Source organism: Hippopotamus amphibius, chromosome 9 (assembly GCF_030028045.1).
Source record: "Hippopotamus amphibius kiboko isolate mHipAmp2 chromosome 9, mHipAmp2.hap2, whole genome shotgun sequence".
Taxonomy (NCBI): Eukaryota; Metazoa; Chordata; class Mammalia; order Artiodactyla; family Hippopotamidae; genus Hippopotamus; species Hippopotamus amphibius.
In genome coordinates this window covers 89,551,631-89,572,328 of record NC_080194.1, presented here as the reverse complement: position 1 = coordinate 89,572,328, position 20,698 = coordinate 89,551,631, and the positions used below count along the sequence as shown (strand labels likewise).

The 20,698-nt window shown below is 52.3% G+C and overlaps 1 protein-coding gene across 14 annotated transcripts in view; it reads left to right on the top strand.

Annotated features, from left to right (window-relative positions):
* The first annotated feature begins 284 nt into the window (after positions 1–284).
* POU2F3 (POU class 2 homeobox 3) overlaps positions 285–20,698 on the top strand; it is an 83,939-nt gene continuing 63,525 nt past the window's right edge. For 3 of the 14 annotated variants that reach the window (XM_057750010.1, XM_057749999.1, XM_057750013.1), the window contains exons 1-2: positions 285–504; positions 7,158–7,226. In XM_057750010.1, coding sequence (XP_057605993.1) covers positions 7,194–7,226 — 33 coding nt within the window. In that variant the 5' untranslated portion in view covers positions 285–504; positions 7,158–7,193. Of the gene's footprint in view, positions 505–3,231; positions 3,352–4,048; positions 4,195–5,746; positions 5,998–7,157; positions 7,227–17,485; positions 17,580–20,698 lie in introns of those variants that run through there. The other 11 variants (XM_057750009.1, XM_057750006.1, XM_057750008.1 and 8 more) reach the window with 9 other exon arrangements.

Here is a 20,698-nt window from a genome sequence, read left to right as displayed (position 1 = left end):
TTAAACCGCCGGGGGTTCCTCAGTAGGACCGGGAGCCTGGGTGGCGGCGGGCCGGGCGCGGCGGGGAGAGGCCAGCGGCCGGCCCGGGGCGGACAGGTGTTGCGCAGGGTCGGGACCCGCCCCGGCAGCCCCGCCCGCCCCCTCCCCCGGCCCCCGGCTCCCCGAATGCAAATCGCTGCTTTGCCTGGGCCCGGGGCCAGGCGCGGGGGCCCTGCCAGGGGGCGTGGCCCGCGGCCCCCGCCCCGCCGCGCCCCGCCGCGCCGCGCCGCGCGCTCACCTGGGGAGTGTGGCAATCCCGCCGCGCCGAGTGCTGCCCGGGCGGCCGGGAGGCGGCAGAGGAGCGCGCGACGGCGGCGGCGGCGGCTCCCGCGGCGGCCGGGGGCGGGAGGAAGGAGACCCTGGCTTCCCCGGGGGCCCGGCTGGGGCAGACGCGAGGGGCCTGGGGGGGCGCTGGCTTCGGCCCCGCCTGGGGCAGGATGGTGAATCTGGAACCCACGCAGCCAGGTGAGGGGCGGAGGGCGCGAGCTCTGACAGGTGTCGCCGCGCGCGGGAAGGGGTGAAGGACAGGGGCGCCGCTCTAGGGTGAGGAGGGTCTTGCTCCCCAGCGGCCAGGTGAGGGCAGCGTGGAGAGCGGCTCACCCCGGGCGGGCGCGCGCAAGGAGCGTCGGGGGGACTTTGGGGAAGAGTGAAGGTGGGAACGACTGGGTGGGGGTGGGAGGGCTTCTGAAGCCGCGCCTCTGGAGAGCCCTGGCATCTGGAGAGCCGCAACTGTGTGAGACCTGGGTGTGCTGAGCTGTCCTAGTTGCCCTGTTCACTGATTGCAGAAGCGTGGCTCGCTGGCTCAGCCAGGGGTGTGGACCCGGGAGCGCAGAAGTGAGGGAAATACGTGTATCCACATGTTGCGAGTTTGGTGTCCCGGGCATTTATGAGAGGTGGAGGGAAAATGGATATTTGTAAGGTCTAGGGGTGCCTGGGAGAAGTGAGTGGAGCTGGGCATTGACAGGGGCACACGTGGGGCCCGTGCCAAGGTGCACATGTATTGATTAGGGCCTGGGGAAGCATGTGTCTGTGTGTATCAGAGGTGAGTCTACCTGTCCCCAGGTGTGTTGGAGAGGTGGTGGAGCAGCCCCCACCGGTGAAGGTGTACCTGCTCCCCTGCTCTGTGGGTCTAGGCGGTGCTATACGCTGGTGCGTGGTGGGCTGGGAAGTCCGTGTGCGGGGGTGGGGGGGGAAGGGGGGAGGGGGGAGGGGGGAGGGGGGGCTGGGCGGGAGCTCTGTGCGACCCTGCAGGAGGGGGATCCTGCACAGGGTCCTGTGGGAAAGGCCTTCCATCTCTGCCTCTGAGAGGTGGGTGGGGAGAGAGAGATCCTCTGTTCTGTGTCCTATGGATTTAAATGCCAAGCCCTCCTCTCCTCAGGAGTGGGAACCTACGCCATGGAAATGCTTTTCTGGGAGTTGGTTTCCCCTGCATGAAAGGTCTGTGGGCATGGAGTGAACCAAGGCTGCTCCTTTCACCTTGCTAATCCCTCCTTCCACAGCTGGGGGAAGACAGGAGCTATTAATCCTGGAGGTTGGACTTGGTGTCAGGGTGGGCCTTCTGGAGGTCTGAGGGCCTGAGCAGAGATGGACTCGAGGTGGAGAAAGCTGAGCCTGATTTGGCTATTGCCAGCCAGCAACTTACCTCTCCAAGGGGGTAACGCCCAATGAATGACCTTTACTAAGGACTTCAGGGCTGTTGACAGGAATTTTGTTACCTGCTCTCCTGTCTGGAGGAAGAGTACAGGAGGCAATTCTCATGACCCAACCCAAGGAGTGGGGCAGGCTGGAGGTTTTGGCCCTTCCCGGAGCCACCAATCCTGAAATCAAACAGCAGTTGTTGCATGGGGGAGACCCAGGGACCTCAGTTTCCCAGGGGAGTCCCAGAGGCCCATTTCCCGAGACGCCGTCCCAGCAGGGCTGAGTGTAAGCTGGCTGACAGTGTGGTGTTAACTCTGAGCGGATCCCCAGGTGCCAGGACATGCCAGGAAGGGCTCGATGAGGCAGCGAGAACCACCTGACTGGGTATCATCCCATGTTTGGGGAAAGTCCATTTCCAGACCCTGTAGCACCAACATGGAGCTGGACATAGCTGGGGGCAGATCCCAGGCTCTCCTTCCTCCACGTCCCACCAAGAAGGCCTAGGTGTGCATGGGAGCAAGACTTCAGGAAGGCAGGCCCCCAGTGGGAAGTTCTTTAGGACCAAGATCAGAGACTTGCTGGGGGTTTTCCACCTCATTGTCTACTGGAGGCTGCTGCTCTGGGGGAAGTGGGAGGAGGGGGGACAGCTGGGACCCAGCAGGGAGGCCGCCTGGGGCTAAGAGGATCTAGCCAAGAGCAGGAGAGAGAGGGTGAGGTTGAGGGGAGGAGGCCAAGCCCTCCATGCCTGGCCACGGAGGAAGCTCCTGGCTGATGCTTTTCAGAAGCCCAGGCACCTCTCTCAGCCCTGTCCTCAGCAGGCAGACGCACAGGGGGCAAGGGGCCGACTGAGCTGAACCCAAGGTGCGCTGACTCCTCAGGTGGGGTCTCCATGTCCCTTGGGTGGGTACTTGCCACCGCTCCCCAGCCCGCTTCTTTAGCCTGTCTCCCCTCAGGGCTGGCCAGCCTCCCTGTGAGGTTTCTTGGCCCCTCTGTGGTGTCTGGTTCCCCTTCAGCAGCACCTCAAAGAGATCGCTCCGTTTGGGACTTTCTGTGGAGCCTCTCTGACTGGGTCTCCACTTAAAGATTCCCTTTGCTGGTCTTGTCAGTGGGCTTTTCCGTCTGGGTCGTCTTTGTAGGGTCTTTCACCAAGGGCCCTGCTGTGGGAACTCTGAGGGAGGGTCGTCTATGGAGGGTCTCCTTAGGGGCCCTTCTCTAGGGTCTCTCAGTCCAGGATCCTCTTTGTGGAAATTTGGTCTCTTTTGAGACCTGTTTTTCCCCTCCCAGTGATCCTGTGTCCTGTGGGTGCTTTAGAAACAGTACCTGCCCTGCAGATTCCCCGGTCCTGGGCCCCTGGGGATTCTTCCTTCATTGATTCATTGCAACAGGCGGGGGGGGGGGACAGAGGGGGAGCGGGAGCACACACAGTAGAGCGTAGGCTGCCTTGAGGTCCCCCACTCAGCAGCTCCGTGAGCACTGCGGCCCCTGAGTCAGCACATCTTTTCTCTCTGATAACCTGGGTACCAGCCATGATTCAGGTCAGCCTTGGGCCTCAGCACTTTGTATTTTGCAGAGTACCTCTCACGCAGGAGCATAAACACCTGAGCAGGCATGAGGTCACCAGACACAGGGGCACCCTGGCCAAAGAGGAGCTCTTCCCTCCCAGGCCCAAAACAGGTAAACGGTAGAGAAGAGTCAGACAAAAAAATCGGGAGACAGAGGAAAGAGTGGGAAGCCAGCCAGAGGGGGACACCTGGTTAGTCCCAGGGCATCTCTTTTTTGCCCTGTTCCTCACTGTGAGCTGTTCCCCATCAGGGTTGGAAAAGGAAGAGTCAAGTCTCACAGACTGATACCAGTTCCGGCTCAGGACCATTAGACTGGAAGGTCTCATGAGAGGAAGTGCATTTCTCTTGAAGAGGAGGCGAGTCCTCCAGGGGAAAGTTGGAGCTCTGGCTAGCTCAGAAGTAGGACTGGTGGGCCCCTTGAATTCCCTCTAGTAGAAGTGCCCCCAGCAGTGGGTGGTGGGTGGGAGAAGTCAGGCGGGGGCTCCCGTCGCTTCCGAAGAGATGAAGATGGACAGTAGGAGAGAGAGGGGTGGGCCTTTTTGCTTTCCTGGCATAGCCTGGGCCCAGGAGGTCCAAGATGCTGTGGACACTCAGGCTGCAGCCTGGGGCAGTGCTGCCCCTTGGACTTTGCTCCTGCAGGCTCACACATACATCCTGGTTCACAGATGTGTAAGGAGGGGCTGCTCCTGGGTCACGCCAAGGCACAGGGAGGGCGAGGCCAATGGCCAACATCTCGCCCCAGCTTCAGAGTGTGATGGCACCGAGGAGGCAGTTGAGGGGCTACATCTGGTATCTGGGTTCTTACACAGAGCAGCTGAGCCTCCCCAGGGAAGGGAGTGATGGCAAGGAGCCTACTCGTCACTGGCTGAGATAAGAACGGCAGAGAAGCCTGGCCCCACCCCATACCTCTCTCACTCACCTCCGGCAAGTGCTGTCCAACAGGCGAAGGGTTACGGTAAGTTTCGGTGTTGGCCCATTTTTAGACTGAGACCCAAGAGTCCATCCCACCCATCAGCCTCAGTCTCGTACCCGATAGCAACAGATTCTCTGTCTTAGCGTCCTATGGGACTTAAGAGCTTTTACAGATCATCTCAGCCTGCCCCTCCATTCAGACTCAAATCCCTGACTGATCCCATAGTGTCACAATGTTGCTCCCATAATGGGAGCATCGAATGAGTAGATGTCCTGACAGAGTGTGGAGCCTCCGACTCCTTGAAAAGTTATTTTTAGACATGATTAGGACTACCTTTTATGCTAATTTAAAAGATCAGAGAGATGGCTTTTGGGTAGATTTAAAGGTGGTGCAGGGAATGGGTGTTGGAGGACAGTCTGGGTTACAGGCATGAAATTATGGTTTAGCCAAAAAGTCACCCTTCTTAAACGTCAGCAGTTTGAAATAAGTTGATTCAGAATACCTGGTCAATACTTACCTGGCAGGGGAGATACCATGATCAGAATACCTGGTCATCATCCCAGTCTTACTACCTCTTAAACTCTTCCTGTCCCCGTGAGCATTTTCCCCCATGAGGTCAGAATTTGGAGAATGCAGATGGCTTCCCAGGTAAAGGACAAATTACGATATTGCTTAGACAGAAAACCCAAAGCTGTTTGTTGTAATGGGAGGAGGGGACCACCACCGAAGCCTAAGTATCTGTTCAGTTAGTTCATTTATCACGTACTTCCTCTGTGCCAAGAACGGTGCCAGGCAGTTTTCATTCAGGATCTTATTTGCTGCTCACAACTGGGAAGTATCGTTATTCTCATTTTTTTTAGCTGAGAAAAGTGAGGTTCAACTAGGTGACCAGGGTCCCCCCCACTAGTTAGGATGACACCGGGACTAAATCCATGTCTGTCTGCTGTCAAAACCCATGCTCTGAATTCCCAGGCGCTACTGAAGCAGGTTTAAAAGCCCACTGAGGGTGAGAACTCACCCCCTCCCACCCCTTCCCAGCAGTCTGACTTTTTCTCAGCACTGTTGAAGAATCCCTTTGGGGAAGTGTGACTAAGCCGATCTGTGATAGGCAATGCCCAGCTCCGGTGTGGGACTTCATGGGTGGGACAAAGCAAAGCTCATTTCCCCATTGGAGTAGAAAGTGAGGAGTAGCAGAAGCCCTTTGCAGACGTGTCCAGGTGGCCCACACTAGTTACTCTGCATATTCATGCATGACAGACTATATAGTACATTTTAAACTGCAGCAGGAAGGACTTTGGTTAGGCTCGAGAAATGCCTTTTTAAATGTGGTGCACTGAGCGGGGCGCAGGGTTTCCCCTAGAGGTCTGTCACCACGCAGGACAGTGTGGATGTCTGGGGAGGGCTGTATGGAGCTCCAGATATTTACCTGGGAGTCATCCCTTTGGCCCGTCTCAAACACATTCCTCAAAATACAGTGGCTCCCAAGGTTACCTATGCCCTCCCCCGCTCCTGGGGTGTTCCAAGGGCTGGAGAACCTCGGGACTCCCCATCTCTGCTTTATTTGGCATGACAGTCACCCCTCCTTGCACTGCAGCCACTACACCCCCGGAACCACAGTTTAAATCTCTGCCAGAGCCACACACATCATTGCCCTAAAAGAAAAAGAAAAGAAAGAAAGAAAGAAAGAAAGAAAGAAAGAAAGAAAGAAAGAAAGAAAGAAAGAAAGAAAGAAAGAAAGAAAGAAAGAAAGAAAGAAAGAGAAAGAAGGAAGGAAGGAAGGAAGGAAAGAAAGAAAGAAGGAAAGAAGGAAAGAAGGAAAGAAGGAAAGAAAGAAAAGAAAGAAAAGTAGGTTTCTTCCCACTTTTCCTGGGGTAGAGGTCCACCCTTCTCCCTCATCCTGATCATCTCCAGACCTTGGGCATCCAGGCTGCCAAATGCCTGATTACCTGATGCAAATTAAGACGGCCTGCTTACCCGGGACTGGCTGCGAAGCCGGATGTGCAAATTGGCTCACCAAGACTTTATCTGGTTTGAAAGAGTTAAAGTGCTGCCCCAGAGAAGAGGGTGGGGGGGTTCAACACAATTTGAATAAAATATTCTTCTGTCTTTAACGGCTTGAGTATTTGAGTGGTTTAATAAGGAGGGGAGCAGAGAGAGAGTTAGTGCAAAGTTGCCTCTTTCCTTCCCTCTGCTGACCCTGGGGGAGACTTAGGGGCCTCTTAGGTAGTGGCAGCTGTCTTTTGTGGGTAAATGTTTAATTTATTGAAATGAAGCAGAGCAAAGAGGCCAGACCAGCAGCACTTGGGGGCTGAGACAGGGGGCCTTGTGTAGGTCTTCTCTCTCTGCTGAGCACTGACCCGCCGGCCATCCCTTTCTTACTGAGAACGTTGAAGAAGTAGGAGAGAAGGTAAGGGTTCCCAAAGAGGGCCACACAGGAGCTAGGGTTTGATCCCCAGACAGTCGGCTGACCTCTGAGAATCAGACAGAGAACAGAGGCAGGATTGGGGAAGAAAGATGAGAAGGGCAAGCCTTGGTTCAAGGGTACTCCTACCTCCCAGGGTAGAGTTATTATAAGGGGGAGGATGGGAGGTGGATATTTCTTACGCTACTTTAAAAAATAACGTACATTCCCCAAATCCCAAAGTAAATGAGGATGGAGAATGAGAAGCATTCTCCCCCATCCCCTACCCTCCGCTGTACCCCTCCCCTTGTTAAATTTTTACCAACTGAGCCTGCTGATAGAAGGAAGTGGCGATGAATGATGCAAAGGGGAGAGGCCCTACAGTAGCGCTGGAGAAAGGGGGAAAGGAGGCAAGCTTGGAAGGAGGGGATGTGTGCCCCGAGCTTATGAATATTCTAATAGTTTTATGTTCAGGAATCAGGAATTTGAAAGTCTGATGGTTGTTGTAATTACACATTCATCGTCGCTGTTTAGTTAAAGCCACATATGTCATAGCAAGAAAAATTGTGACCTGTTATTAAAATCAGTTGTGTTTTCCCTGCAGATATCAAAATGAGTGGGGATGTAGCAGATTCTACAGATGCTCGAAGTGCTCTCAACCAGGTGGAGACAGGTAAGGGTCTTCTCTTCTGGGGAATGAAACAGAAAAGCAAGGGCGGGAGAGACTTATTGGAATTCACCGAATAATGTGGTATCTCTTCTGGCTTGGTCTTTCAGCCAATCAGACCCAAAGACTGGGTCTTAGGAAATGAAGGGATTCCCTAGAGATAGGGGGTATGACCCTGGAGCCGTTGAACAGTAGACATTGGTCTACAGTGGGACAAAGCCTCTGGAACTAGACTAGGAACGGGCCAGGTCCTTAGAAACAAACAAGTTAGGGAGGAGATTCACTTCTTGATATTCCATTCAAAGACCCCTAGAAGCAGCAGGCCATGTTCCCAGCTGCTACTGACTGACAGAAGGCAGGACCTGTCTCTGGTAGATGGGAACTAAGGCCTTTTAACCCCAGATTTCTCAAGCAACTAACCGAAGAGGCTCATGTACATGCGTGTGGGGGGTAAATAGACCCAAAAAGGAAGGCTTGGTGCCTGGAGATGCCTTTGCTTTGTGAATAAAAGAAAGAGGACGGGAGAGAATTGAGAAGAAAGTTTCACAGCTCTCTGCTTTTAACTCCATAGTCCAAGCCTTGCTTTGAAATCTCCATATAATTAAAAAGAACTTAAAGAAAGAGGAGCATAGATTGTTACACCACCAAAGAACTTTAATAGCATCCCAACAAGACCTCAATTAGTCTTTCATCTGGATCATTAGAGGCATAGAAATTAGAAGAGAATTGATGTCCCCCAAAGCTAAAATCTTTTCCCAAGTCTTCAGGTACAGTCTAGTTCCATTCTTGAAGCTAAAAGACTTGGGATCAGGGACATGATAACTGGGGGTCTTGAGGAGGCATCTGCAGGATATATTTACCAAAAACTTTTCTGCCACCCAATTTAGTGTTGAAACTGTTTGCACAGGTAGCGGTACAGGTTTTATATTTTGCTTTGTGTCTGGGGACCATTAAGCTAGGAGAGGGTGGGCCAATTGCAACCATTTGTCAACTGATTTATTAGCTGAGTATGTCTTACTAAAGGTTTATGGAGTGGGGCATCTGTTCTCCCCAATTGTGAAGAAAATTCCCTTTAAGGACTCGAGCAAGGCTTTCAGATCAGTTCACCAGATGAGTAGTAATAGGCACGTCTCTGCTCTGAACTCCTCCCCAGAGGAAAACGAGAGGCCAGAAGCCTTGATTCAGGAGAAGCTGGGTCACCCTTTCTCGCCAGGCTGACTGGAGCCAACTCTGTTCACCTGGGCCAAGTATATTGCCCCAGGTATGTGGTGACACACCTAAGAGAGTGTCCACATGGGTGGGAGACCATACTTAGCAGGCTAGCTCTGATGCTCTGTTATTAGTTATGGGACCAAGTCGAGGTAACTGTGCCAGGAGTGAAAGGGACCTATATAAAAGCCAGAAAAGTGAGCCAGGAGATGGAGGGACTTTAGATCCTAGATGGGGATTAGGAAGGTTAAGGTGTTACAGGCCATCTCAGCAAGTTCTGGCCTCCTGTCTGGGACTCTGGGAACTTGCACAGGCTAGGTTGGAGGAGAAAGAATCTGAACATAAACTGGGACTTTCAGAATATGACTGTGATCCCAGTGACCACCAGTTCAAAATGTGATCTTAGACCAGCCACTTTGCTTCCCTAGGAGGCAGGAACAGGTGATCTTTGTAGATTTAAGATCAACCAGACCCTGAGTCAAAAAATCACAGCTCTGCTGCTTACTGGTTGTATGATCTGATGATAATTTAGCCTCATCTCTTCTGAAAAGGACAGTTAATGTCCATCTTAGAGAGTGGGTTGAGAGTTAGCTGACTTGTTTAAAGCCCTTAGCACAGTGCTTGGCACATGACATCTACCGCCGTCGTTTCCTCTAGTGGCATCGTTAAGCTTCTGTGATTCTGTAATGTATACAATGAGCCTTGCTGCTAAGGGCTCTGGGGCTGCAGGTAGCTGGGGTGCCTTCTCCCCTTCACTCAGGCCCGGTGGGTGCATCCTAGAGGCTGATTTTGTTCAGGGAAGGATTCTGTGTGGGTCCTCCTCAACTCCAAGGAGCCCCTGTAGTTCATGCTGTCTGGAACGCCTCCACCCCTAGATCCTTCACTTCTAGGGGCTCAGCTTGGTTGCTGGTAGCATCCTTACTTAGGTGAATGCCAAATTACTGCATGTTTTTTAAGGGCAAGAGAAAAAAGAGGCAGCTAATTAAAGTAACCAAACTTCCTGGAAAGTGGTTCTGACTCACTTTTTACAGAGGAAAGCTTATCATGAGTCACAGTGGTTACTAACTTGGGTTAATGGCTTCCTTTGGATTTTTAAAAGGCAGATTCCCCTTCCAAGCAGTGCATGAATTAAGGGGTGTTTTGTCTCTGGGTTTTAAAGGAACTATAAACAGAGGTGACCTAGAAAGCCCCAGCTCCCTGAGAGAACCTTCTGTGTTATGTGAAATCCCCAAAGGGCACGGAGGTGGGAGCTGGGAAAGGGAAGTAAATTTCCCATCCACACTGGCCAGGACTGCAAAGGAGAGCGTTCTCTGGTCCAGACACAGACCTCCAGGTTGGTAGAGACCTGGCAGCTCATCCTTCCCTTTCCTCTGGTCTGTGAGGAAGCCAAGGCATGGGCAGACCGAGGAGAAATTCAGACTGTCTTTGTGACAGCACCAAGAACCAGAGAAGATTCCGGATCCCCTGGCCAGTACTATTTCCACACCCTCCAGAAGACTGGAGCCAAGCTGTTTCTAGATTTCTGAACTATCAGCTTTTCCATCCTTCCTTTTACTCCCTGTTTTTACTTTTCTTTCTTTTGTGAGGCTGACACCGATTTTTTTTTTTTCTGTTCTCAATTGAGTGGCTGATAAGAAAATAGCCTCACCCACATTTCAAAAGCCCCCAGCTCTGTACCTGGCCATCCCCAAGCACTCACACAGCTAACCCCATGACTTTTGACCACACTGGTCACAGTGTAGCCTCCTACACAGGGGAGGACAGATACGGTGGGCTTGGGAGGAAGAAGGGAAAGGCCAGCCACATCCACGGAGCCTCCTTCTGGTACTCAGGCACATGGAGCCCACTGTACATGCATCACCTCATTTAGTTCTTGCAATCCCTGCTTTTATCAATGAGAAAATTGTGGCTTAGAATGAGAAACTAACTAGCCCAGGATCACACAGCTTCTAACCAGGAATCAAACTCATCCTGTCTGACTCCAGGCTATTAACTCCCTGCAGATCATTGGGCGAGTGTTTCCTCACCTGGACATTTATTTTCATCCCCATTGAGGAGGGTTTAGGGCTGAATAATCTCTAAGGGCTGAATTTTTAATTACGTGTATGTAGTCCTGCTTTGCCAAATTCTCTCCCATCAGTTCCCATACCGTGTATTTGTGTGGGGGTTTCCTCAGCCCCGACCTCTGCCTGGCCACCCTGTCACCTCCCTCAGCCCCCACATCCCCTCCTTCCACAGTCCCTCTCAGTCTGCTCACCTCTGACACCTCCTCCTGCCTTGCAGTGTTCGGGTTCTGTCCTCTTCTCTGACCTCGCTGGTAGGCCCGTTTGTGTCAGACCCTGGGCTCAGAAAGATGAAGAAATGGTCCCTGTCTTCAAGGAGCTTTCCTTCAGGACTTCGCAGTGGAGTGGACGACAGGGCCAACTTGTGTCTGGAAGAGCACGTTCAATGTGTTTGGCCTTTACAGCAATTCTGTGAGGGTAGATAGTACCGTCCCATTTTGCAGATGGGGAAATTGAGGCTGGTTAGCTGATTTTCCCAAGATTCCTGTGTCTAGCAAATGACAGAATTAAACTTGGGTCTTTCTAGTGACATTTTACCCAGAGATGGTGGTGGGAAGACTGGGGACCAGCACAGGGAACCAGAGACAGGGAACACAAGAGAGTGGCAGCATCGGGGAGACGCTGAAGTTATGGCAGTTGGCTCCAGCCAAAGGGGCCAGAGGGGAACCAAGCCCCTGCTGGTGGGTTGGTCTCATCCGAGAGACAGAAGCCTTGTCTGGTGCCAAAACATGCTTGCTGCAGAAGAGAGGGAAAGAGCTGGGGTCCACTCACTCCCTTTGGTGAACTGTGGAGGGTTAGAGTCTGGCCTTGGAGAGAACTGTCTCCAACCCATCTCTCATCCTGAACCAGCCTCACCAACGCACCGGCCCTGGCTCCCTGCAGGCTGCAGGCTCAGTTGTCATTGATGGGGTCAGGGGTTGCAGACCCAGACAACAGTGGAGCAAATGCCTTGGCACCTTTGTCCTGCTCAGAGATCTGGGAAGGAAAGACTCCACGAGGGGAGCCCAGGGGAGGAATAGGGATGCAAAAAGTAGGGGGGCGGGGACAGGACTCTGTCAGTTATCCCTTCCTGCTGCCCTTCTTCTCTGCTTCGGTTGCCTGTCTGTGAGGTGAAATGGCTCACAGTGTCCCAGCCTCCAGAAGGACCATCCAGGGGAGTTGGCTGTGTGGGGACCTTTTGCAGAAAGTCTCCTCACTTAAATCTGGCAACTTTCTGCATGGTTTTAAGAAGGAATGAACACTACGGCCATACCACCCTGAACGCGCCCGATCTCGTCTGATCTTGGAAGAAGGAATGAACACAGTTATACAGGGGAGCCCAGAGAGGTTAGTGGTTCCCATACAGACCCAAAGAAAGAATGAGTAACTCACCCAAGACGAGAAAGCCCCTCTCGGTCAGTTCATTCCTGGGCACCTTGCCGTCTCCTCGCTAATGAGTCCCCAAGAAAAAAGCCGAGGATGAAGAAATTACATCTCATCACAACCAAGAGGTGCAGTTCCAGGCAGAAACAGGCAGAAGACTCCAGAGATGTATGTGGTTTTCTAACCCAAATGTTTATGGAATAAAACTATTCTTTCAACGACAGAGAGGACAGGAGAAGTTTAGGAGGTACCTGGGGTGAGGTGAGACTTGGGGGAGGGTGTAGAAGTCTCCTATTGACAGCTCTTTCTAAATGAAGCACAAACACACACGCACACCCTTTTACGATTAAATAACAGAGTGGGTGTGAGAGCACTTTGCAAAGTGTATGCCACCGTACAAATCCAATCCATCATTAGGTGGATAACTATCGGAAACGTTCAGGAGACAAGACAAAGCTCTGTCACTGAGCTGTGTGGGACAAGTCTGCTTGTGCCCTAGACTCAGCTTTCCTTGTCATAATATTGGGAGGAGAGGCTGCAAGAGTAAAGTGAAGGGAATGGGCTCGGTGGGCTCGAGGAGTCAAGCCTGGTGACTCTGGGCTGTGCCTCAGTCTGTACCCGCTCTGTCCCTTACTTCTCTGGAGGAGAAAAAGGAAGCCACGGCCCCTCCAGATGTCCAGGGGGAACTGATATGAGTTCCTGGGGATGTAAGGATTCAGAGAGGATATCTTGTCCATGCCTCTCTCTGCCTTTGGAGACATTTCAAAACCATCCCTGGAAAATCAAAGAATCTGTTGTTCTCAGAGGTAGTTTTCCCCACTTATCCTCCATCCTTAAGAAAAACTAACTCCACGGTTTCTCTTGGCCACCAACTCTTTTTTTTTTTTTATTTTTTAATTTCTTTTTTTATCGGGGTATAGTTGTTTTACAATGTTGTACTGGTTTCTACTGTACCGCGACGTGGAGTTCCCTGTGCTCTACAGCAGGTTCTCATTAGTTATCTATTTTATACATATTAGTGTACATACGTCAATCCCAATCTCCCAATTCATCCTACCCCATCCCTCCCCGCTTTCCCCCCTTGGGTGGCCACCTATTCTTGCAGGATACAATTCTCAGTGTCTGGAAGTCCTTTCTTATCTCCTGCCTGTGACCCTCATGCTGCAGGATAAGCCCATTGCCTCTTGTCCTGGCCTTCTCAAACCAGAGTGGCTTCCATCTCACCGTATTGCCAGTTTCTGTGGCAGGGAGATGAAGAGGCACTAATTCACCATCCAGGCTTCATCCTGTGGCTTTGTGTGCCGGAGGTCTCAGGAGAGCAGCCTGCGGTGTCCGGAGGGATCTGCCTCTAGCACTCAGAGAACCTCAGCAAATAAAATAGCTACGACAGCAGCTCACACCTGTGCTGCACAGCTCACAGACACGTTCTCACCCAGGACCAGCTGCTCAGATGATGCGTGACTGAGCCCAGTCCTGCCTGGCACCGGTGGTCCCTCTTCCTTTCAGAGGTCTCTTTAAGGACGTGCCCCCTTCCCTGCCCCAGCTGCCATCTCTGCAGCCACCAGAAGAACGTGGACTCCTCTTCTCTCCAGCCTAAGAGGGAATAAAGTGAGGAGGGCCAGGTGGGGGGCATCCGTGTGCTGTCTTTTACCATCTGGAGATCCGCTTGGTTTCATCAGTAGTCGTTCCTCAGGGCACTGCTTCTTTTGAAATGTGGGCTGCAGAACCAGTTGTTTTACTTCTGGTGTGTCACACACCGGTCCACGGTCCCGCCATACAGGCCTGGTATGCAGCTCATACCCACCACACACATTCAACAGGGCCCAAACTGGTCCATACCGCGTCCACGGGGAGCGCTCACTAATTATGTGCTTGGGGTACTGCGAACATTTCTCAATTCTTACTCTCTGCGTGTGGGCGCATCTGGTCTCGGACCTCAATGCATAGTTCAGATCACCTGGCTGTTGGACCACACTTGGAGGTGCCCTGCCTTAGAGGATAAGAATGTGTACAAGAATGCCCCTTTCCTTTGGCATCCCGTGGGCAATGGATACATCTTATGGCCTTCTTAGCGCCCTTCCTACTCCCACTGTGGGTGTCGTGTAGGCAATGATGGGGAGATCCAGCAGGAGAGGTAGGTTCCAGGTTGGCCTTTGCTGCCGGGGTGTGGAATAACAACCCTCTAACACACACACACACACACACACACACACACACACACACACACAGATCCCGAGCCGCGTTCAGAGACAACTCAACACTACAGCTTCTGGGCCTTAGCCCTTCACTAAAGCACCCAAATTGCAGCCCTCTCCCTCACAAGCTGTGAGTAAATGCTTTTGGTCTCTTGGGTCCACCCTCCTCCTCAAGAATCAATTAGAGCAATGAACACCTGGTGTGGGAAAGTGCTGAAGAAGTAGAAAAAGAATTTGAAGAGAAATGAGTAGCCAAATTAGGGTTAAGCCTTAGGGCTTGAAGAGCAGCCCCAATCCAGGTGACTGAAATGCAGTTACGCTGGGTCTGCCCGATCCGCAAACACACACACACACACACACACACACACACACACACACACACACACACACACACGGGACTCACGCAATCCCCACCTCAAAGACCCCAGGGCAGGGTGTCAGGCTGGTGGCGGGGAACACCCGCTGGTCGTCTTGCTTTCTGGTCACGGCTCTATTAAAGGCAGGCTGGGGTGGTTGGGGGGTTTGTGAAACTACTGGAGGGGCAGGGGAGACAGAAGTTGGAATCTCTGCCAGCATTTGCTAGTGGGTCCCCCCGGCTTCCCCCTCCCCAAGGGCTCGGCTCTGCTAGGATAAGCCATCCTTGGGGAGAGTTGCTGAGGTCAGAAGCAGGTTCAGCTCCCCTCACATCCTCTCACTGCTCACTGCTCGCAGACAAGGGGAAGAGGGGCAGGCACGTCCTTAAAAGGGAAGTGGCGTGAGGTCATCCCAGCTGGGGCTGCATCCCTCTCATTGGAGCCTGAGGGTCTGGTAGGGCAGGGCTGGGCAGGCTGAGAGAATGACCAGAGACCTCAAAGGAGGCTGCATTTCATTTCTAGGGACTTCGGCCACTGACACTTCAAAGTCCCCTCCTGGCTCCTCTATGGGCTAGAGCTGACTGTGGAGAGCTCCTGGGGTAACAGCAGGGCCCTGGGAGACTCAGGGAAGGCAGGCCTTTGTGCCAAGCCAGGAGCATGGGAAACAGAGCTGTGGGCATCTTCCCAAAGAGCACTAGTGCTGTTGACTCAAAAAATAATAGGTGTTAATTTGCATGGCATTTTACATACAGGTTCTATGCCCTGCTTTCCATCTCCTACCGCTGGCACCACCAAAGCCCTCTAGGTCTCTCCTCTAGGTCTCTCCTCTCCTGTCACCCCCTCTAGGAGCATCACTGCGTCCTCCAGACTCCAGAACTTCCTCGCTGCCATCTAGCCCACCCTCGGATTAGGCTAGCCTGGGAGAAAAAACAGCTTGGGTGTCCCGGGTCCAGATGTGCATTAGAGAAGCAGGCAGCCTGGTGGGTCTGGGCCCCCCGTTGGGCACCTCGGTGAGGGGCTCCCCACCTGCCTGCTGTGGCTGCAGTGAGGCCCCCAGCAGGGGGCTTGCCCGCCCCACCTACTCTGCCAAGAAGAGGAACAAAAAATTCTAAGCCAGAGAGCCCAGAGAGGTACCCAAAGGAGAGGAAACCCAGTGGTTGCTATGACGATGGGGTCCTGGTGCCCGATTTGCATAGGGCAATGATTTCCATACTGCAGGGTGAATTTCCATATCCCTGCCTCAAAGCCTGTTGGGGCGGGGAAGGGGAGAAGGGAGAGGTCATTTGAAATTCAAATGAGAATGATTAAGGTTTTCTTGAGGAGGGAAGTGCGGACAAAAGGGGTTAAGCGGGCTGAGAATTGTCTGCTGTGGACTCCAAGGTATCAAAGAGGAGGCACTGGGCTGGCTGCCCCCGCCCCGTCTCTATCCCCTCCCCGCAGGCCCCTAGAGGCCTGCAGGTGGTTGGCTGGGTGGAGTATTAGTGACCTCTGCCTCCCAGGAGAACCGGCTGGGTCCCCATCCTCTCCTATCCCCGGACTCAGTTTACCCCTCAGTGTCTTAAGCATGCTTGGGCTTTTAAGGACCATTGAGTAAGTTCTGGTTCTGAGCTCAGGCCTACCTCCCTCTGCTGACAACAGACTAGTCATCTCCGTTTTTCTATCAGTGAAACCGGAGAAACAGACTTCACCTTCTCCTTTGGCTGAGGAGATGTGAGGAGAGATGGGTTCTCATCTCTAACGTGAGCCTGTGTCAACAAGTCACGTCCCATCTTCAGGCCCAAGGTTGTGCATTGGATGAAGGGTCTGAACTTGCGGGTCTTTAAGATCACCTCCAGCTCTAAAATGCTGAGATCTGTGAGCACACACTGATCCTTTCTGCTCACCGGTTATTGTTTGTAAGAGGGGGATTCCTGTACCCCTCAGTTCCTCTAATATATTAGGAAGGGCGCCCCTGCCCCCAGCTTACCAAGGTGGAGGCATTAAGGGCATAGATTTTGGAGCCAGAGTCTGTATTTGAATCCCAGCTTTTCTACTTACTAGTAATATGACCTTGGGCTGGTTACTTACTGTCTCTGCTCCGTTTCCTAGACTGTAAAGTGGAGGTAATAATAGAGACAGGTCTCATAGGGTTGCCGTGAGGATTGAATAAGCCAACGTAAAATATGTAGAGCAGAGCCTGCCATACAGTAATGCAATTTGCCAGGATTAGTATCAGAAGGACAGAGTGTCCACACGATAGGGCAGTGACCCAATGGCCAATCTAGGGACCCTCTGTTAGGAATATGGGCCGTCTCCTAAGTAGACCTACCTGTGAATTCATTCACTTGTGGCCGAAACACTGTCATATCCACCTGCACTTGGGAGTGGGAAACATGCTTTGGTGAAGGGCCCTCAAACAAACTGACTCAAGGTAATCAGGAAATGGCTGGAAGGAGGGTAGGGAGCTGGTAGAAAGGCCCCCTGCTCCCAGGACCCAGTGCTTAGGGATGGGACAGTTTCAAGGAGATTAGGTGATGTTTATAGCTCTGGAAAAATGTAAAGGTCTTTTTTCCCCTCAAGTTTCCGTGGCAGCTCCAAACATGTTTTCATTTGGAGATAGTATATTATATATACTGTGGTGTGGTCAGCCTTGGCTGGTGGGCAGACATGGGCTTGAGTTTCTACTCAACAATTTCCTAATCTGTAACCTTGGGCAAGTTGATTCACTTCTCTGAGCCTCAAGTTTCCTCATCTATAAAATGGGGATAATAAGAGCACCCACTCATAGGGTGGTTGTGAGGCTTAAATGCTATCTTGTGTATAAAATGCTTAATACAAAGCTTGGTGCATAGTAAGTGCTCAATAAATGTCAGCTATTAATTAATCCCTATTGTTTGAAAACCGTGTTCTCCTGCCAAAATATTTGAAAGTTCTCTGATCTAGTCCCACTATCCTATTTCATGGGGAAAGAGACTGGGGTCAGAAAAGGGGAATGACTTTCCCAAGGTCACAGCAGGGAGTTGAGATCCCTGTTTCTTTAAAAGCCCTTTCCCCACCCTAGAGGCAGTCCTCCATCCTTTGTTTTTGTTTTGTTGTTTCTTTAGACAAAGCCTCCCCTCTCCCCATCACCCTTCCCTCAGAAGTGGCCCCTCCGGCCCTAGGAACACGGGCCCCAGGAGAGGAAGAGACTTACATCGGGTGAGGGGAAGGGTATGGTGTCTGGATGGAGAAGACGACGGCTGTGTGACATTAACGAGCGAGCCCTGCCCTCTCTGAGCCTCAGCTTACTTGCTGGTGAAACAGAAGTTCTGGAATCCTGGCCCTGTAGACCTCACAGGCAGGCGAGGCTCTAATAAGGACTGGATATGACAGTGCACCGCACCCTGTGCATGTCCCGAGACCCATGCATGTTGGCCAGCGCACCGGCCATGCAGCCAGAGCCATGAGATCCAAATTCCCTTCCTCCAGCTCAGGCGCTGTGACCCAGCCTTGGTTTCCTTATCTGTAAAATGAGTTGTGAGGCATGGATGAGACGAGACTGTATCTGTGGCAGCTCTCAGGAGTGTGAGTTGTTCTACAAATGTGAGATAGCATCTCCTGTGTAAGCTTTCTTACCATGCACGTGCCCCTCTGAGCCACACAAAGGAGCCACACAAAAGACGTCTGTGTGCGCACATGAGGACCAGAGCCCTACTGCATGCCTCTCTCAGTAGCCAGTCCTGCTCTTCCCACCCACCCTGCTTACCCCCACTTCACTCAGCCTGGAAAGGGGGTGATGAAGCGTCTCTTACCAACCTTAAACCTCTCTGAACCTCCTCCCCTCTCAGGGCTGGGCAAGGAGTAGAGAAGGGGCTGGTCTGGAGGTGACCTTTAGGGAAACCCTGGGGCTGTGGTGGAGAGTCAAGCCTGGGCATTGGGGCTCGGGCTTTGCTCCCGCTGTGCCGTGTATCACCTGTGTGACCTAGAGCTCATCACTCATCCTGTCTGGGACTTAGCATCCCTACCTGTAAGTGGTAGGTGCAGCACCAGGAGTCTCTGTGTGGTTCCCTTGAGTCCAAGAAAGTTCTGATAGAAAAACAGTAGCCAAGGTGCTTCTTTGACCTGTGCTTATTTAAGGGTGACCAGAACCCTGGTTTCTTTAACAGAGTTTTTCCTTTGAAGTTGGATTTTTATTGTTTTCTAGGGTCAGGGGATTATGAGAGGAGACTGTGCTGGAGAACCTGGCCCTTTGGCCCCATTCCAGGCAGGGGCCTGAGGCCCTGGCCTCTTCAGCAGAGCCTCTGACCATGCTGCCTCCCCGGGGCCTCTGTGTGTGGCCAGCAGGAAGTGCAGGGGCAGTGCAGGGGGCCTCAGAGAGTTCCATCTATAGCTCAGACTGAGAAGAAATGGGGATTTTGTTTCCTAAAAAAATTAAAGACCTTGGTGAGGAGCCTTTCATTTATCAAAGAATGATGACAAATTATAAAGGGAAGTTGGAGGAGGCTGGGCTTCCCTTTTAGCAAAGGTGAGCAGTGGGCGCTTTCCCTGACCCCACACTCCTGACGTCTGTGGGAAGGGCCTGGGGAGCAAGGCTTCAGGGTTCAGTCTCATGACAGTGCAGGTGGAGAAAGTCATTGGGACGCTCACACAGGCCACGTCACAAGGAAGCCTTGAGGTCAGTCATGTTTACTCTGCCATTCTAGAGAGGAAGAAGCTTTAAGTCACGAAAATCCCCAAATCTACAGACAGTCAAAGGTGGAGGGACCCTGTAAGATCTTCCTGTCCTGGGGTAGCAAGTGGATTCCTTCAGGAGAGCTGCTTCTGATCATCAGTGGTGGTCGCTATGCACTGAGTTTAGGAAAAGGAAGCAAGTGCGGCGGTCCATTAGTGATGTCTGCCCTGGGCACGGCTTGCATGCTGCATCTTTGCATCTGCTGTCCACAGCTGGGGACACTCAGCTGACAGAGAACTGAAGCTCAGATCTCCCATTCCCTACACCAGTGTTCTCCCTGCAGCCCATCAAGGTCCTCCTGTGTCCTGTTCTTTAGGTGGCCTCGGGGGCCAGCCTCAGTTTCTTCCTGGGCATTTCTTTGCTCCTATGAAGAAGGTGGCAGGAATACAGACAGAATTTTTTGTTTTAACATGTAAGGAAAATTGAAGGCTATGGAGATCAAGCAACTTGCCCAAAGTCCAGCATAAAACAGCCTTTGAAGTGACACTCAAGCTCAGTTCACCGTGTGTTCTCTGTACAGAAGTCTGACCATTAGGCAACAGTGCCCAGTTCCTTGGAGGAATCTCAAGTAACAAAAAAGGTAGTCACGTTGTCTGTGGGGTCCTGGGGAAAACTGTTTTGACTTCTTTGAATGACCTCACTGAGAAGTGCTCCCACGGTCCTGGCTCCTTTAACCGTTGCTATCCCAGGAAGTGCCAGCACGTTGCCAAGTGGTCATGAAGTGACAGTGGACGTCTTACTGGGTTAACCTGGGAGCAGAGCTGGTGAGAAGAGAAGCAGCCCAGACATGGGAGAGGTTCGGCCTCATTGCAGAATGCTCTCTGCATGTTTACCAGGCAGGAATGAAAAATCCTGCTGGAACAGTTCTCCATTCTTGTGCTTCCACCTCCCTCACCCAGAGAATTGCTCCCCAGGCAAACTTGCATCCCAGTGCTGCCAAAGCATGCAAATCAGCAGGCCTGCGAGGCTGTGGCTCAGAGGTGGGAAAGCAGAGGGCTGGCGCCCGCTCCTCCTGTCTACTGTCCAACAGGGGTCCTTGCCAGGTGGCTTGGACTGCTGACCTGGTGCCCACCAGATGCCAGGGGAGGAGAGACAGGGGTATACGTTGCCTTTGACCCCCAGGCACCTCCTGCAGTGCCTACAGACTGACCCTTGGCCTCTCTCACTGGAATCCCATTGGGTATTACAATGGGTATTACATCCTGGTCTAAGGAAATTCTATCCAGAATCCCAGGGCTTCCGCTGATTCAAGGTGCCTTTTACCCTCTTTTGGTCACTAAATCCCATTTTCTATGGACTGGGATGTTGTCTTCATAATTAACCCAAACCCCTCTAACTGTATTCTTGGCCTCCTCCTTTGTCAGGAGCCCTTTGGTATAGATGAACAGTTCTGGGTACCGTGTGGTACCAGGGAGATTCTGGAGTTGGGCATTTAGCTGGGCCTTTGTTGGAGTCCTCAGACTTGGCGCAAGTTTCAGAGATGGTAACAGTGGGGTCATGCTAGAGTGGGAAGAATATGCCACATTGGGGTTGGAGACGTGCGTTTTTGTCTTCCCCTGAGGATCATTCTCAACACATGACCGTACTGTAAAAGCTCTGTTACTTT